The sequence below is a fragment of the Syngnathus leptorhynchus genome, chromosome 1 (assembly GCF_054491065.1).
Source record: "Syngnathus leptorhynchus isolate UIUO chromosome 1, UIUO_Slep, whole genome shotgun sequence".
NCBI lineage: Eukaryota > Metazoa > Chordata > Actinopteri > Syngnathiformes > Syngnathidae > Syngnathus > Syngnathus leptorhynchus.
In genome coordinates, this window is record NC_141195.1 from 18,917,238 (window position 1) to 18,935,796 (window position 18,559).

At 42.3% G+C, this 18,559-nt stretch overlaps 1 protein-coding gene across 1 annotated transcript; it reads left to right on the forward strand.

The window, feature by feature from the left end:
- Positions 1 to 858: 858 nt before the first annotated feature.
- On the forward strand, positions 859 to 13,513 carry emilin3b (elastin microfibril interfacer 3b). The gene is made up of 6 exons (XM_085921947.1): positions 859 to 1,043; positions 9,406 to 9,528; positions 10,570 to 10,889; positions 10,976 to 11,322; positions 11,397 to 11,744; positions 11,957 to 13,513. Exons 1-6 carry the CDS (start codon positions 859 to 861, stop codon positions 13,097 to 13,099), a joined length of 2,466 nt encoding a protein of 821 aa, XP_085778073.1. The 3' UTR covers positions 13,100 to 13,513.
- The last annotated feature ends 5,046 nt before the right edge of the window (positions 13,514 to 18,559 follow it).

An 18,559-nucleotide genomic window follows, 5' to 3' on the forward strand; every position in this document is an offset into this window, starting at 1 on the left:
CAGTTGCCCCAATTCAACCTTTGTGTATAACCCTAACTTGGATTAGGACTTCTGATGTTGGTGCGAGCAGTCACTTAGCTCTGACTTTTTGTTGTTGTTTATTTCAAATCCTTTGTTGTTGGGTATGGATAGAGGAACTTTTGTACATGCATTGATAAATGCATCACATTGTTGATCACAATTGTGACCGATGAGTTGAAATGGACCATCACTAAAAGTTAAATATAGTAAATACAGTACTATGGAATAAAACAGAAAAACATCAAATCGTCCTCCTCTTGCTGGTGAAGCCAAACTGGATTTGGGGTGGGTTATGCAAATGAGGTCTGCCTGTCTGCCTTCCCCCTTCAGACGTTGCCTCTGCGCACACCCACACTCATTCATGCATCATGCCGTGTACAGAGAGGGCTGAGCCTCAACTGTGATACCCCCCCCCCCCCCCCACACACACACACACACACATGTGTGTGTGTGCGTGCATGTGTTTGTAGCTCAAACGTTTTCTGGAGACACCCTCACTATCTCTCTCTCCTCTGCCCTCCTCCAGCACACCTTTGTGCTGTTCTCCCTCCTCCCTCTTGAGCCCCACAAGCCTCCTTCCTCCCCAATCCGTCCAATGTGTGCACGGTGGGGTTAGTGTACGAGCGGAAAGCGACACAGGCGAGATGCTGCTGGAGTGACATCTGTTTGGACTCCACGTCTCCTTCGGGGCGCACTGACAAAGACTGCACAAAGTCTAAGGAACTTCAGCACAGTACCCCGAGGAGCCTAAAAAGCTCTTACTCATCAGCCTTCATTTCTTCTGCAGCCAACTTACTTTTCCAGACTGTGGGATTAATAGTAAGGCAAGCTAAAACAATGAATGTCAAGTTGCACCAGGTGCTCACGCCTGTCTGTCTCCTGGGAGTGTTCATCTTTGTAGTGGACAGCAAAGGAACTTTCTATGGAGGTCATGTCAATCCTTTTTATGGACACAGATACAACATGTTCAAGGCTGGACCCAGCCCTCAGCACACTCCAAACAAGCCTATGACCAGACACAAGTAAGTGCTCGCCTTTACACATAGGTGACATTGTCATTCATCTTTACACTAGAAGGTTGAGTATTTCTTTGCAAAAGTAGAGCTTTGTAATTCATCTTTGAATTGATGCTCTGTTTCGTCCTCCTTTATTTTTTTTAAATACTTCATACCTAAGACCAGCTGAACTTGGGAGGGGGAGCAATATTTAAGAGCAACAATGGCAAAGAAAGCCCATGTTTTGATCTTGCTGGCACATGAGCTGATGACATCTGAATTGATTCTTCACTCTGTGTGTGTGTGTGTGTGTGTGTGTGTGTGTGTGTGTGTGTGTGTGTTGGGTGGGTGGGTGTCAGGGGAGACTCCATTAGATGGACTCTTTAAAGTACAGCTGAGCACCCCTGTGCCAGAAAGGAGGGGTGCAAGCAATCAATAGAAATATCAGGAGAGTGCAGATTACGAGTGTCCCTACAATAGTTGCCTTGCATCTTTTAAATGAGGTGAAGAAAACTCATTCTTGTCACATGCCTTGTATTCCGGCCTGATGTGTTTTGGGCGGTTGCAGCACATGAGCAGAGAAGCATTACGTCAATTTGAACGTCATGCAGTTGTGAGCTGGAACAGATCTGTGATATATGTTTTGCTGGATAGAGATAGCTTATGTTTGGCTTTGTTTTCCTCCCCCTTCCTGTCTCTTTTGCTTGGCTTCCCCTGAGAATGGTTATGGTTTTGGACAGCTCCTCAGCTACCTGCTGCTTTACTCAAACTGCCTGAAAATATTGCCTTCGTCCTGCCTTGTGTGCTCACCTCTTGCAAATTAGGACAATGCAGCATCCCCCAACCTGAAGTTAGCAGCATCTAATAGTCAAACATTCCTCATGCTTAGGTTTCATCCATACCTTTCAGAACAAGCCAAATTTCAACTTGGAGAAATCCATCAATGTACAGTATTGAAGTGCTAAAGAACTTGCGGTCACCAAATACCACAAACGTACTCAATTAACCAAAAAGACGTGAATATACATTATGTACTTGCCTCCTGACAATAGCCAAAAATCAGGATTCAGTACATCTTCCTAAAGGTTAAATACTACAATAATACTTAAATAACAGTGATACAAACAACCTTTACACATCTCCAAATACACAATTATTCTCTGTATGCTTTTAGCATTTCAACAATTTCCATCCATCCATGCAGCTATCCATCCATTTTCTTCCGCTTATCTGGTTCAGTCACTGAGCCAGCAATCTAAGCAGGGAAGCCTTACCTCTAGACTTTCCTCTTCCCAGCCACTTTGTCCAGCTCCTCCAAGGACATCCATGAGGCAGCTGAGAGGCATAATCTCTCCAATGTCCCGGGTCTTCATCACATTGGGATGTGCCCAGAACACATCACCACGGAGGTGTCCATTAGGCATTCCAATCAGATGCCAACGCCACCTCATCAAGCTCCTCTCCATGCTACTGAGCAGTGGCTCGACTCTGAACCCCTTCCAGATGACCAAGCATCTGACCCCATCTCTAGGGAAGAGAAACCCTGATCAGCATTGTTCTTTCAGTCACAACCCACAGATTGTGGTGAGGGTCAGAACATAGATCGATCGAGAAATCGAGAACTTGCCGTTTTAGCTCAGATACTTCTTCGCCATCACAGACTGATGCAGATTCGATGATGTCAGCAGAACCATATCTTCTGCATAAAGGAGAGACGTAACACTGTCAAACCGAACTGACAAGACTTCAGCTGCGCCTAAGAATTCTGTCCATAAATGAATTAATTATGAACAGAACTGGTGACACAGAGCGACCTTGGTGGAGTCCAAGTGTCACTGGAAATGTTCGCCAAACAGTTGACAGATGATCGCCTGAAAAAAAAAAAATCACCAAAACTCTGGTTGAACGTTTAGCCAACATTTGCAACCTTGAACAAACTCTGATGAGAATGTAGCATTCCCTGCCTTCAAAAACACTCGCAATTGTTTGCTGCTCAAAGAGATCAGGACTTCAATATTAATTTACAGCCCCAACTCACTGAGGGCTGGCAAGTGTTACATTCTCATCAGGGTTCGTTCAAGGTCGCAAATCTTCGCTCAACGGTCACAAGACAGATATTTGTCCGTACTTTTCTTGTCATGCTTGAAATTCCATTGCCACAAGAAAAAACACTAAAACGGTACATACCTTATAGCAATAATTACTCGATAAAAAAGTAGGATACCATTGTATATTCACCATAAATCTACCAAAATTGGATAGTGTGCTCTCAACTCTCAGGATCCTGGGATAAGACCTCAACAATTTCAAATAGAGCTATAATTTTAATATAGCAATTAGACATATCATTATAATCATCTACAGCAGGAGTCATGAACTTTTTCAAGCTGTTTGTGTACTGACTGGCTCGCAGACTGACACACTTCCAAAATTTAAAAAAATCTAAATCAAATTAACTTTAATATTATTCTGTTACGACTTGACTTGTCTTGTAAAGACACCCATCATGTCAATGATTTCTGACAAAAAATAAGAAATAGAAAAGATCAATATGCAACACTTAGTTTTTACATATCTTTTGTCAGTTTTTACTTTTTGAAATGATCACTTCTCCAACATTCCTCAAAAAATGTCCCATCAGTGATAAGCCACTTTTAGAAAAGGCCTGCAGGCTACTCATGTGATCATTTGGGACTGACTACACGGTGTCCGTGACCCCTGCACTAGAGTATAAAATAATATGACTCAAAATAGACTCATTAATTGAGCCTGCAAGGCTTACATTTTTTGCCTTGTACCTTTTGACACTACCCATTTATGATTGACAGATGAACCTAAATTTATAGATGCTTTTTTGATCTATAATAGTCAGTAATTGCTTGCCGTCAGGGTGACAATCCTGTACATGTGCTTGCAGGTCTAACTATAGCCGTTATAAAAGAGGTGTTAACCCACCTTGACCATAGTGGGACCCGAGGACACAACAGAATAAGACCACCGCTAGAAATAAATCAACCCTGTTGCCCCTAATGGAAGGGATAGAGTATTAAAAAATAACCCGTGTCAAAGTGTATGGCAATGCAATTGTGTGTTAAAGTGTTGTGTGTTACTACTTGGTTACATTGTTCCATTAAAAGATCGTGGTCACATATATTTAAAGATGTCTGAGGCTAAAAAAAAAAAAGTATGGAGCACATAACGCTCATCTGTCATCATGACAACACACCAGCGGAGGACTAAATAAACAACAGGTGGAACATTGTCCCTTGCCTGGTTTGTGGGCCGTGTAGATCAATTAGGATTCCAGCAGATGCCACACACCATCAGAAATCTAGCCAAGGGCTTTTCATTTTTCATGTATGTATGGGACAGAGAACAGAGGGTAGAACTGGGGGGAGGGGGGGGGGGGGGCGACACAAAGGTGGTCAAGGTCAAGGGTTATTAGCTGAAGATGTAAGTTTGTGTTTAGTGTCCACTGGAGAGCAAGAATGGAGTCAGTTTCCAGCTAGAGGTCACAAAGGCTGGTTAGTCAAATTCCCAGGTCATCTCGCAGCTATATTTCATCACCTTCTGTGTTGATAACATCTTCAGAATTTGAATGAGCTTTGCGGTTAATTTACAATTGATGATGGACACGCTGTCATGCCCGTGCGCCAGTGGTCGGCAAATAGGGGCCCGCGGGACAGAATGTCAACAATCCCATCAAATTCGAAACATTTATTGAGGTATGATAGTCCTTAGTGACAACAACAGGTGGAACATCCTGTTTCAGTTATCCATGACGCACAGGTCGGAACGGTATTGACACACGAGTGCGCGTAATCTTATACAAAAAAACCCTAAAGTGTCCTGTCTCACTCCTCCAGTGGGTAAGGTAAAAAATAGTCTATATTTTGTTAAATTAACATTATAACAAGGTCTGTTCAAATGAAATTAAATTAAATGCATTTTAAAAGTAAGATGATGTTTATTTTAATATAATAATTTAAATAGTAGTGACCCCCCCCCCCCCCACACACACACACACACAAATAGCAATGGCCCGCGATGCCATTGTCTGAATTTCTTTTGGACCGCGTCCAAAAGTAAAAGTAATTGCTAGATTGCTGATTCATCAATTTGAGTTTCAAGCTCCTGGGACAAATAGGCTATTTAAAGCAGCAAGCGTGTGGGAAAGTTGCCCATAGGCTGAGTTCCTACTAATGGCACATATGTTTCCTTTAAATATGAATCTGTGGATCATAGCTCAGCTTAACATAAATAAACAAGGGCTAAAGTGCAGATCTGTGCGTTGCATTGATGTGGCCAGGAAAGTTTTTGTTACCTTTGAACGGAGCTGGGTGAATGTTTCCCCCTCCCTGCAGTTGTTAGGCTTAAGCTCTTCACCCGCTTACTGTATCTTTGAATTTAGTCTGTGACCGACATGAAAGAAGTGGCCTAGTTATTTATTTATCTGAAGCACTACGAGGCTAGTTTTATAAATATATGTGGGAAAGTGCAGATAAAAACAACTTTGAAAATGTCTGGCGCTGATTATTGTCTGAACTAACCGCCTCGTCTACTGCATCATTTTTGGCGCAAGCAATAGGTTACTTCCTAAACAGTCAGTGATACCCTCTGTCTTTCTATATTCGATATTTTTTTTAATGTAAAAGTTGAACAGTAAACAAAGCATAGGAATTTGCATAGCAATGAGCTACGCTAAAATAAGTAAGCAAATTGTTACAATATATACTTTTTAAAGAAATTATCTGCATAAAGAATCGGTTATACAAGCAAACCATACGTATATTTTGTGCAACACTATAGTTTCAATCTATAAGAGTTGGCTTGCTTGATTCAAGACCAAATGAAGAATTCAAAGCATGACATTCCATCGGTTTTGGTTACACTCCCACAGTCAACACAAAAGCAGTAATCCTCATTAGCAAGTCCAATTTGTAACCTCTCTTTTTTCTAGTAACACTGAGACGTATTCTTACTCTAAGAAGATTATCTGCTTTGCCAAATGCCAGAGGATAATAAAGAAAAAAAGTCAATGGTGTGTGGTTTAAGCATCATATATTGTAAAGTAGCAGAAAGCTCAAACAGAGAAAAGCTTTACTGACTCATATCAAATGCAATTATGTAAACCAAAAACCATATGGGGAAAAGAGGAAAATAAATATACACTGGACAACTTTGATGTTACATGTTGTACAAACCGACCCTCAGTCTTTATGAGCATGTAACAAAAAATGTAAGACACTTAAGTGACTTGAAGTGTAATCAGTTGACTAAATGATCCTCTTGGCCTTTAAACTGGGCAGGGGAAATCTGTTATAACTAATCAAGAACCTCAAGAGTCAGCTCCTTATTAATTGTTTAAGGAACCATTAAAGATTGATTTATTTTTCAATCCAGACCACTCCTGTCATAAAGCGTCAGGGTTCATTCACAGAGTCAAGAACCCTGCAGGTGAGAGTTGAGGCAATAATGAGGAAGCTGGGTTCTTTGGTGCCAAGCTGTCAAAACACAAAGAAAGAACCAGCTCAGAGAAAGTCCGAAAAAAAAACGACAGGACAAAAATATCTCTATCTCTATATGACAAACATTGGTAAAGCCGGGACCATGTGCATGTGTCCCTAATCAAAACAGGATTGTCTGCAGATTTTTAGGAGGGACTACAGAAATGTGTGGAAGGGGGGGAGGGCTTTGGAAGGTGGGTGGTTTTGGGGCATGCAGGGGGAGGAGGTTCAGCAGCAATATTTGCCAAAAACGCTGCACGTGAAAATTCAAGATAGGAATTCAGCTGTCCCCGTGGGAGCAAGCTTACATGTGTAATGCTAGACTGGAAATATTTACAGTGGGATGGGGCTCGTGGTAAAAAAAAAAAAAAGACAAGTGACGAAGGACAATATTTTTGCGTAGGCCTCGGAGACGAGGGAAACCGGGAAGCGTGTTTCTCCTGGCGTGGCAGAAGGAGGCAAGGAGTGTTTTTTTGTTGATTGGAGTTGGAGCAAGTATGACCTGCCATGGTTGGGAGGACAGTTTCACTTACTTGAGAATTACTTTTACCATGAGGTCAGTTGGGTGGTTCTGATAGCATGCGGACCTAGTGTTTTTAATATAATGAGAGGTACAGGCACATTTCTACAATAGTGAAATGTCAAGTCTTGAAAACTTGTGTGTAGCTGTAAATGGGCAGACTTGCAGACTACAGTGTGACCCAATTCATGAAATCTTCAAATCGTTCAACCGGATTCTTTGCTTTGACTTGAGAGCTCCTAGCTCAATGCTAGCACAAAGTGCAACATCACCCTTGTGGCGGCAATTGTTTGAACAAAAAGGGTGCACAACACAACATGTAGACAGACAATATAAAATACTCACATGCATATTTTATTTATCTTCAATGAAAATCAACTAATATTTGTGCAGTTTGCTGAGTCACAGTGCGGTGAGAATAGCAGCTCACTGTTAAGCTTTTCTTTTTTACTTTGTCTAATGTAGTGGATGAATAAAAATTTCCCCCCAAATAATTGAAGCAACTTTATCACTTTAACAATGACATAATAAATTGTGAAAAAGAAGTAGTTGTCAGATTCCAAAAGTCTAGTGACCCTTTTACATCTGACGGATTGTTCATCTGACATGTTCCTTGAACGACACAGTAAATTATCAATTACTTTCTTTCTGCTTTCCCCAAATGGATCTCTTGCGTGTTCAATCACTACTGGCAAAGAGAGAAGTGAAATAAGATCCCGGTAGACAGTTTAGATCATTTCTAAACAGCCGCAGTTATTTTTAGTATTTATTAGGTGAACTGACAGCTTTTTTCTACAAGCGTCCTGACCTAACCCCCCCATTCTTACACATCACACTGCCAGACCCTGACAAAAAAATTGAGAGCTTCTCCATGCCTTCGTTTTTTACGCTTATCGAATAATCGTATGCGGCCTCTCGTTTTTATTTGTCAAACGCAAATGTCATATCTACTTTCGAACAGCAGTCTCCTTGAGCTATATTAGTTTTGAACTCATGTGTGAAAATAGCTCCCAGAAGGAATTAGCTTATATCTGTCCTCATATACATTTAATCTTAGATCATTCCGGATAAGGGAGGTCATCTTTTCTTCTCCCTCTTCACCGAAGCAGACAAAATAAGCAGTTAGTTTGAGCACATTAAGAATGATTTGCTATTTATAGAAATAAAGCATGTGTCCTGAGATATGAAAATACATTGTGTGCTTACACCTGCGTGTGCATGTGCAACTAATAAAAGTAAGCTGTCTCTCTTTCTGCAAATGTTAGGGCAAGACAAGTTTATTTAAACATCTCTAATCACAAAGTCCCCTCAAAGGACTTCCCAAACCCAGAGTTGACAAAGATTCCCGGAGAGGGATCCCGCTTCCAGCATGATCAGGTTGTAAAGGCCTCTATACAAGACACAACAATAAAATACCCCCCACAGATGCGAAACACTTTGACAGATGTGTGAAAACAGTCAAAGAGTAACACTTAACATTTGCACATGTTGCGCCTGCTCCTAATCAGCGGTAAGCCCAGGGAGGTATTTTGTCAACCCGCAACCACACACACATACATCACGATGCTTCCTGTTGCTGTAAATCTACACGAACAGCTTGACCTATTTGCATGGACATACTTACGATGACTGTACTCCTGGCCATCACTATAAAATGGTGTTGAATGGGATCTTGCACAAGAAGGAGATTCCTAATGCAATGTCTTTGCATCATGTAAAAAGCAGTGCCATTGTTTTGTCATTGATATGGGTCAATGTCAGCTGTTCCTCCAGGCCCCCTTTTTCTGCACATGAGATGATTGGAGGACACGCAAACACTGTCCGCACAGTTAGTGATTAGCAAGGAAAATTTTCTCGCAGATTGTAAAAGGCAATCCTGCCTGTTCACCCTCTTAACCTGTTAACTCAGAACATGTTGGCCCTGCTCGGCCCCCGTGTTCCTCCCTGCTCCTCCAAAAACATGGCCTTCCTGCTCTCTAACAGCTGCAGAGCAATATTAAGGGCCACATGTATTGCTAAATACTCCCCATTGACTGAGAGAAAGTGTTCACATGAGAGTCTGAAGATTGCAGAAAATAATTTCCGATGCTGCACAAAGGATCATTTTGGTGTTGGAATCGCTCTTCTGGCAATGATGAGGGAAGGAGAGAAGGTTTTTGGTCCAGCAGGATACAAAAACTATTGGAAGTACTTTACGGGTAATGACTCCGTGGTGGGACAAATCTAACTAGTCTAAGAGCTGAACTGTAGATGTACCTAGGAAGACATATTGTCATCACATAAAGCTGGAAAAGAAAAAAGACTTTTGGATGAATCGTATTATGGAATATTAAATTCCAATTTCCTTTTCCTCTCCCTGCAGAAACCACTGTGCCTATGTGGTCCAGAGGAACGTCACGTGCACGATGCAGGATGGAGTCGCCACATACGTCAAGGCTGAGTACACAATCAAATGCATCTGGGGGCAGAAGTGTCCTGTTATCATGTACGTTGACACGCAAATGTAAATAAAAGAGTCCCTGTCAAAGAAAAATGTGCTGATTAACATTACATCCATTACCTTACATGAAAGAGTGACAAAAAAAGCTCGAGTTTGTACTGTATCAAGGCTGCCCTCTGGTGTCAAAAACCTATTCAAAAAGGAGAGGAATATTTACTACTGTACAGTTCACGGACTATTGAACGCTAGTCTCAATTATATACAACTCATCCCTTGTACAGTATCTCTCTCTCTCTCTCTCTCTCTCTCTCTCTCTCTCTCTCTCTCTCTCTCTCTCTGTGTCTCTCTCTCTCTCTTTCTCACTCACTCTCTCGGTCTGTCTCTGTCCCTCATCTAGAAAATGTATTCTATGTAGAATATATATATATATATATATATATATATATATATATATATATATATATATATATATATATATATATATATATATATATATATATATATATAGTGTTTGTAAATAATGTACACCAATATTGAATAAATTAGGAGGAAAGGTGGTCTGACTCTGCATGCATATTGTTCGTATGACTTTCATTTGCCCAAAAAGGCTCATTTGTAATAACATTCTGTATCTCACAGGGGAAATTAAAGGAGTGGGTTTTCCCTCCCAGAAAGATGACTCACATCAGTTTGTGTGTGTGTGTGTGTGTGTGTGTGTGTGTGTGTGTGTGCGTGCGTGTGTGTAAGTGTGTGATGAGACAATATTGAATCCAAATCAAACGATCAAAAAGAAATTTAAGCTTAACAAAAGGTAACACTAGCTTCCAATAAGGACTCTGGTTCAATCTCTTAGTCCTAAAGCCACATCATTTACATTACACTTCTGACTAATCTCATGATCTCCCCCTTAATCCGTGTTTAATCCCACAGACAGTGACTACATCCTGTTATCTCTGCCATACCCTTCTCGTCTTTCTGTCCTCCCCTGACTCGTCTGCAATAATTAGTTGAAACAAAGACTGAATTAATAGTCTGAAAAAACTTGACAACATAAATAATGCCTGAAGGTGAACTTTCTCCTTTCAGGTACAGGACATTCCACAAACCAACATACAAAGTGGGTTATAAAACGGTGACTGAGCTGGAATGGAGATGTTGCCCTGGTTACTCTGGAGACAACTGTTATGATGGACCCACCTCACTGCCTGACGTGACACCTCCTTTCAAGGGAGCAGCTTTGCCCCATCGCCCAGGGATTACAGGGGTTCCCCAGGGTCCCAGAGTCCCCGTTGACCAGAAACCTGGAGGAGCACAGCTGGAGCCAGGCAAACCTTACCCCGACCTACATGATCACAGACCGATACCCAGTGGACAGCTGCCTGTCGGAAATGGAAAACCAAACACTGGTGAGAATGAATAAGGATTAAATAACGTTAGTGCTTTCGCATCTGACCCACTTTCTTCTACTGTCCTTTCATCAATGGCAATACAGGTAACAAATTTGGGATTTCTGGAGTGAGTGGCGAACGTTTGGACCACATGGAGGACGATCTCCGGCGCCTCACTTTGGGTCTCAACACTCTCAATGGGGCGGTGGCCGGCCTCGAGGAGCGACTGCGCACATCTCTTCGAGAAGACACCAACAAGATCCTGGTGTCGCTGCTCCCCGGCACGCCACGCAGGCCGGACTCAGCCATGGGATTTGGGTTGCTCCCAATAGGGACTCCGGGTGTACTGGGAGGGGAGGAAAGCTTCAACGGATTTGGAGATCTGGCTGGAAGGGTGACAGAAGTCAAAGATGAGCTACGAGCCAAGACTCACATTTTAGAGGAGATTCAGGTTCGTGCCACGTGTTGAAGAGTTTAACATGACTATACCTTTCCTCAATCTCATTGAAATGTATGCCTTTTTAGGGAATGGTCTTGGGCCATGACGGGCAGCTCAAGAGACTGCTGGAAGGAGCAAGAGGCAGGCCCATCCCTGGGCCTGGTTCAATTCACCTGGACAGCATCCTCCAGGACAAGCTGGCTGGGATCCAGGCTGAGATCCTGGATGGATTTGAACAGCGACTCTCTCGTCTTGAGAACCAGTGCGAGGAGAAGATCGGGGCTGTGCAGAAACAATGCCACAGGGAGCACATGGATGGCCAAGAGCAGATGCAGCAGTCCCTTGATGGGAGAGAAACTGGGCTGAGGGCGGAGTTGGGATCTTTGCAGGCTCAGATCCAAGGCCTAACGCTCACAGAGAGCTGCTGTGGACAGGTAATGAAAAAAAAAAAAAAAGTCACATTTCAAATGAATGTTTGATATGAATGTCCTTGATTTTATGTGCAGGATGTCAACATACCTTACTGGAGTTACACCTGATAATTAAAGAATATATTCATTTCTTATTTGTTTTCTTGACAAGACAAAAATATTAGATGCAAATTCAAAAGGTTTTTGACAATCTAAACAGTGTTTCATCATTGCAGGTGAACAGCCTCTCTCAGCGTGTGCTGCTCCTGGAGCAGTCCGTTAAAGGTCTCACAGAATCACAGCGACAGCTTCAATCAGCACTCAGGGAGCAGAGCATCCACGTAGAGACGCTGATTGAGACCCGCTTGGTGGACCTGGAAGGCCGCCTCAATTCTACAGTGAGTGAAGCAGGTGGAGTGTCGAGGTTGCCCGGTGGCCTAGATGGCTTCAAGAACATGCTGGAGGACAAGTTGAAGACCCTGGAGGAAAGGGTGATTGTGGCTGTGGAGGAGCTGAGCAATGCTACAGCACCAGCTCTGTTGGAGGGCCAGGTGGTCCCACCACGGGAAACAGATATCGAGTCTGTAAGGAGAAGATTTCATGGAAATCTGGATGGCATTGAAAAACGCCTGGTAGACCTGGAGCTCCTCTGCACCTCCTGCTCACCTTCTACTCCTCCAGCAGGGGGTGTTAGAGTTAGTGAAGAGGAGGGGGAGTGTGAGGACATGGAGAATAAAATGACCAATCGTCTGGACTTTCATTCAGACCAGCTGGACCGCCTGAACAGTACACTGAAGAACCTACTCTTGCGGATAGCCCAGGAAGAGGCAGGCCAGTCCGTCTATGGCGAGATCACCCTTCTGAAGGTCAACATCAACTCTGTAAACCGCACTCTCAAGGGACTAAAGGACTCTATTCGTTTGATTGCAAGTGAAGTGGGCCATGCCAACTCCACGTGGGAAGAGCGGGAACAGCAGCTCGTCAATCAGGTGCAAGGAATCACCAAACTAGTGGGCCACCAAGCCTCTCTTCTGGGGGCCGGGGAGAGGCGTCTGGCCCAGCTGAAGGGAGAACTCGTGGCCTTGAAGAGACAGCTCACCGGCGGGCTTCAAGGCTGCCGGACCACGGCGAAAGAAGTTCAGAAGGAGGTGAAAGACGTTGATAGCAGAGTGAGCCATGTGGAAGGCCAGTGCAGAAGCTTAGGGGAACTGGCCGAGCACTTGGAGAGGATCAGGGCAGAACTTGAGAGACACTCGGACTCCTACCTAGCTCAGGTGAACGGCGCGGTCGACGTCCATTCAGAGCAGCTTGCTGAGCTGAAAGGGGAAGTCAGAGACAATGTGCCAAAGCAGGAAGCAAACCCAACAGTAGACCAGTAGCATCTGATCCACAATGGCTTGAAAAGAATCAATCAATCAATGTTTTCTGTCTCTCCCCATACATGCAAAATAATCGGAGCGGTGAGAGCATGCCTCCAGATGACCTGCTTATGGTCACACACATTTCCAAGACATACCTATTTCTGTGGCGCTGGACCATGTTTTAATCTCCAGGGCATTTGGCTACAACGTTTGTCATCATTTTAACTTATATGAAGTGCATATTGTTAAAACTATTGTTATCATGTTTGGATGAGACATTTATGTGTGAGAATGCTAAACAAAATGGACAACCTGGGACTAATACGTTGCTACGGGTTTCTCTTGACAAGTGACACCCAATATCGTCTGTGTTGACAATTGTGTGGTCTTTATATCAGTGTGGTTGCTATTTACATATCTGTAAACATCTGATTGTACACGTTAAAAATAGCCATTTTTCCAGTGGCAGTTGTATGAATTTGTTTTGGATTGCTTCACGGCTTTAATGAACTTCTGCAATGTACTATAAAGATGGGAGACAACTCATTATTGTCGGAGAAATAAAATCCCAAACTCCCCAGCGTTGTGCAGTTTTAAGAACATTGGAGCGTGTAAGTGTTATTGTCTGATTAATGAGGGTAATAATAGCAAGCAAAATGTGGGCTGTAGTTACGCTATTTAACTCATTACAATTCTATCCATCCCCAAGGCCAACAGTTGAGGGACAAAGCAGAAATTTGGTTCATATTAGATTTTAAGGTTTTGTTATGGGATGTTTTGCCATGTCTTATTATGATTTTATTAAGGAGCGATATTAACACTAAATAGTCTTGCATTATCTCTTTGCATGAAAGGAAACAGGGTACTCGTTGATCGGTATTTATGAATGTACATGTGTATGTACCACAATATAGACCACTATAGACCACCGACTGGCAACAAGTTTTTACATGAGATACGAGATACTTTACGTCCGTCCGTCGAGTCACAAACATAGTCATTGAACATACTGTACTCGTTTCAAGGCACCGGTGTATCATATAAGAATTGTGTTGCTTATAAAAATACAGAGCCATCTTAACACCTGGTTTAGTGACCTAGGATGTTGTTTCCACTCACAAAACAAAAATATGAAGCTCAATTTCCAGGCAGTTCCATGACCAGGATAATGAGCCAAGAATTTAATAGAATACGACTGCTGGACAATGGTTCTCAGGAATAGGTTCAATGCACAGCATGGATTATATTTCTTTGTACAAATTTATATTTTATGGCTACAACTAAAAGTTTGTTGGAGCGCATTTCCTTTCACTCTTTCTTGCAAAAATGCTTCGAACAAGTCACACTCTGATGACCTCCATCTCCTGCGCACAGCCCTTCAGGTCACATCTCCATCTCCGCTCTGGCTAGGCCAATCCAAAACTCCAATTTACCTCCGCAAGAATTGTTGCTGATTTTGACACTTGGGTCATAAAAGATGAATTCTATTTATTCATTTTATTTCACCCGTATTTATCCAGCTACGGTATGGAAATTAAGAATAGATTTTTGCGACGCCAACCTGGCTGGAGACAGCCGACTAAAACAAAGCAAAGATAAAAAAAATAATAATTTGGATACAATCAATACAATGTAATATTCTTATATATTCCCATAAACTACTTGACATCATAGCGTATGGTGAACAAAATGTTCGGAAGTCATTCAAATCAGGTGTGGGCGGTATCTGGAGACGAAGCCTGGTACTCGCATCGTAACACATTTTCAATATCACTAAAGTACAAAATCCATCATTAACTAATAAATAATATTGGAATGAATGAGGTAAGCTTCATTATTTGCGGCAAAAATTGAAAAGACAGTCGACCAAGTGAAGGAGGTGGTATACATGGTGAGCCGATGGCGTGCGATTGGCGTTAGTGTCACATGACCGAAGGCAAAGATGGATGAGTTGTCAAACATACATATTCCTAAGAAGTAGACACATAAAATATATTATTCCACCATCTGTTTATGGGGTGTATTACTAATGCTAGTCCTCCGATTGACTCTGTCTTCATTCAAAGGTGTGAGCGCAGCACATAAGAACAGTAAAGGAACAAATGTGGATGATCAGCTCTCAAATGAAGGACAAATGTGGATGATTAGATTTCATGGTTATGGAGGTCAAGCGTCTTTGTGGTTTTGCTAATATTCAAACATTTCTTATAAGCCATCTTATTAGATGTAAGAAGATGATTCACAGTACAGTTGACATTTAACAATGCAATTGGACGAATGTCTGCCAAGAGAAAGTAATTGAGTTTATTGAAAGCAAACATGACGTTTCCTTTGTGCGAAAATCAGATCACTTTGCCAAACATGCCGCTCACAAGACTGTAGTCACAGGGTGCGGTCACATGACGGTGTGGGTCATGAGGTAAAGGCATGGAGGATATTAGAGTGTTAGAAGAGTCAAGAGGTTAGGTGGAGCCATAAAATGAACAATTGGGGGAGAGCGTTTGACCTGCCAACACAAGTGCATTGTCAGCTGCTCTTCTGTTTAGCGTCAGGACATTGTCTCCGAGAAGTTCTTTTGAATAGAGAAGGGCGTGATCAAAACTGAACACTGGTTTAAAAATTCTAATAGTGGATACAAAGGGAGTCCTTAGCTCGAGATCTATGCGACTACTTACAAAATGTTATTTATCTTTTGGGTGGAATTTCAGGATGAACCAAATATTCACATTAAACTTTACATGTCAATTTACTTTGACCTTCCCTGAACTTTTCAATTCGCATTCCAATAGCTCAGGGTTGTTAGGACTTCTTGCGAAATTTGCTAGTCTCTCACAAGGAGTCACACAGAATTTCCCTTTTGTCTCCCTTGTGTTGCAACATGTTGATGACACACATCAACACACTCAGCTCAGTGGCAATCAGTGGCAACTTCCAGTTTGAAGCCTCTCAATGGCGAGATGCTATTGCGCAATTGCAAGGTATCATAGCTTGGTTTTACGTATGATGTCAAATTTTGAACAGCATCATGAAAAGGATACCCAATCTAAATGAACCGGGACATTTATGCCTATTTAAAAGTTTAAAATTGAAAATAAGTTTAGATTTTTTTTTACATAGTTTATCACAATACAAATTCTTATTCAAACTTTTTACCCCCCCGCCTTTTTAACTACAAGTAGTTTACACACGCACAAACACAAGCAGCTTTCACAGCGAGTAGGGAGAGAAAGTGTGCAGACAGAACGGCTTGCTGAGGAGGAACACTGGCACTGATTGGCAGAGATGTGACAAGGGCAGGCCCGCCAGAAGAGATAAGGATGGGCAGTCGGTCAGACAGTCACGGCAAGCAAGGGGAAGATTAAGCACATGTTTTTACAAGGGAAAGCAGGCCAGAGTCACAACAAAGCTGTGCAAGTTTTACACGTTTCTGCCTCCTCGCACAGGAGGTGGCGTTAAAAGTGTCACTCGAGGTGCTGTGCAACACAACCCTGTAATATTTGTGACTTGATGAAAAATCACACTAAAAGTGGAAAAACAATGAGATAAACCTCGAGGTAGCTGGAATGAAACCGTATGCATTTGATAACTTTTTTTTTTTGTTCATTTTTTATTTCACTTATTGTTGCAATTTCAGATTTGAAAATTCGGTGAATTCAACTAGTGAACAATTTATTCATCTACCCTATTACTTTATCCTCACGAGGGTCGCGGGTGTGCTGGACCCTATCCCAGTAGTCTTTTGGGTGGTAAACTATGTAGACCCTAAACTGGTCGCAAGCCAATCGCAGGGCACACGTAGATGGACAACTATTCACACACACACTCACAGAAAATTTGGAGTGGTCAATCAGCCTACCATGCATGTTTTGGGTATTTGGGAGGAAACCGGAGTATCCGGAGTATACCCACATAGGAACTGGAGAACATGCAAACTCCAAACAGGAAGGCCGGAGCTAGAGTCGAACCCACAATATCTGAACTGTGAGGCAGACATGCTAACCAGCGCTCTACAATGGTCACCCAGAGGTTGGGTAACGACCCATGTAGCACAGAAACGTCGCCCCATATATACAACCGAAAAAAGCATTTACATGCCAACAATCAGAATTAATAGTGGCAGTTTAGAACCATTTAGGATATTTGTACACAAACGGTGGAGCAACACAAGTTTAACAATATTCACAGGAATATACGGATATGATCTATGAAAAATTATTGATACTGGAATGTACATACTGTATGGATGATATAGCCTAGGGTATGGACTCGTTCCTATAATCTCTATTCGTTACTTGTGGGAATGTCAGTGAATGAATTCTCAGTGAATCTGTCATTTCTGGAGGTTGGGTGTGGGGGTAACATATTTCCTGAAAAATAAATAAAAATTTCCCTAAATAGTAATAATAATGCATTGGATTTATATTGCATTTTTCTATAGGCCGACGATAAAATCTGGGTCGGTTATTGTTGCACACTTCGATGTTGCAAAATACAGATAAATTGGTCATCGTGGCTGCCGTAAAGAAGATGAAGAAAGAAAAATGAAGAAAATGACAAAGACGAAGGCAATGAAGAAGGTGAAGAAGAAAGCCAAGAAAGAGACAAAGAAGCCCATTTGCTGTCAGTAGATGCAAGCGACAAAATATTTTTATCTGTTTCACGCACGCACGCACGCACGCACGCACACACACACACACGCGCACACGCACACGCACACGCACACGCACACGCACACACACACACACACACACACACACACACACACACACACACACACACACACACACACACACACACACACACAATTTCCTGTAAGGCACTGTTCCCTTACTCAAACCTCTGATTTAACCAGATATGAGCGAATGGCCCCTTCAGTGCATGATGTCAGAGCTTCATATGAAAGGTACACACAAAGCTAAAAATTGTCACAAGCTAAAGGGCATATATGAGTGTGTGCGCATGTGAGTGTGTGTGCGTGTAAACACTGAGGAGAGACACACAAACAACTATAAGCTCCCAAACTAACAGAAGAGGAAGCACGGGTGAAGAGAGACACTGATCTAATTCTGCACCAGTGAAGGCCACAAATCCAATTGTTCCCAATCTGTTTCCTGATGTAGATTTCAGTTTAAGGCTCTCTGTAGAGCGATGTGTACCAGGTCAGACACACAAGCAACAGAGGTGCCTTCAAGGACATCAAAACCAGTCAGTGGCGTGCCACTTGGATGCATTATCAACTGGGATCTATGCTTGTGTGTCTGTCTGTACATACGCACATTCATACACACACAAAAATGCCACTTTCAACTAATGTAGTGAGGAGGATGACATTAAAGTGGCCATCAAAGGGAATTTAAGTGAAGGCAATCAGGCCGTCCGTTCCTGTCGATGAGGTGTTTCTTGTTCATTTTTCAAGGCTTAGGCAAGCCTACCTGCGATGGTCTATTTGTTAAAGCCCAGATTATAAAATGACACGTG

What these genes read in the sequence shown, in the direction of transcription:
- emilin3b (XM_085921947.1), top strand. Translation starts at nt 859, where the DNA reads ATGAATGTCAAGTTGCACCAGGTGCTCACGCCTGTCTGTCTCCTGGGA. An exon ending in AAGCCTATGACCAGACACAA is followed by an intron (nt 1,044 to 9,405) that starts GTAAGTGCTCGC and finishes CTCTCCCTGCAG; the next exon opens with AAACCACTGTGCCTATGTGG. An exon ending in CAGAAGTGTCCTGTTATCAT is followed by an intron (nt 9,529 to 10,569) that starts GTACGTTGACAC and finishes TTCTCCTTTCAG; the next exon opens with GTACAGGACATTCCACAAAC.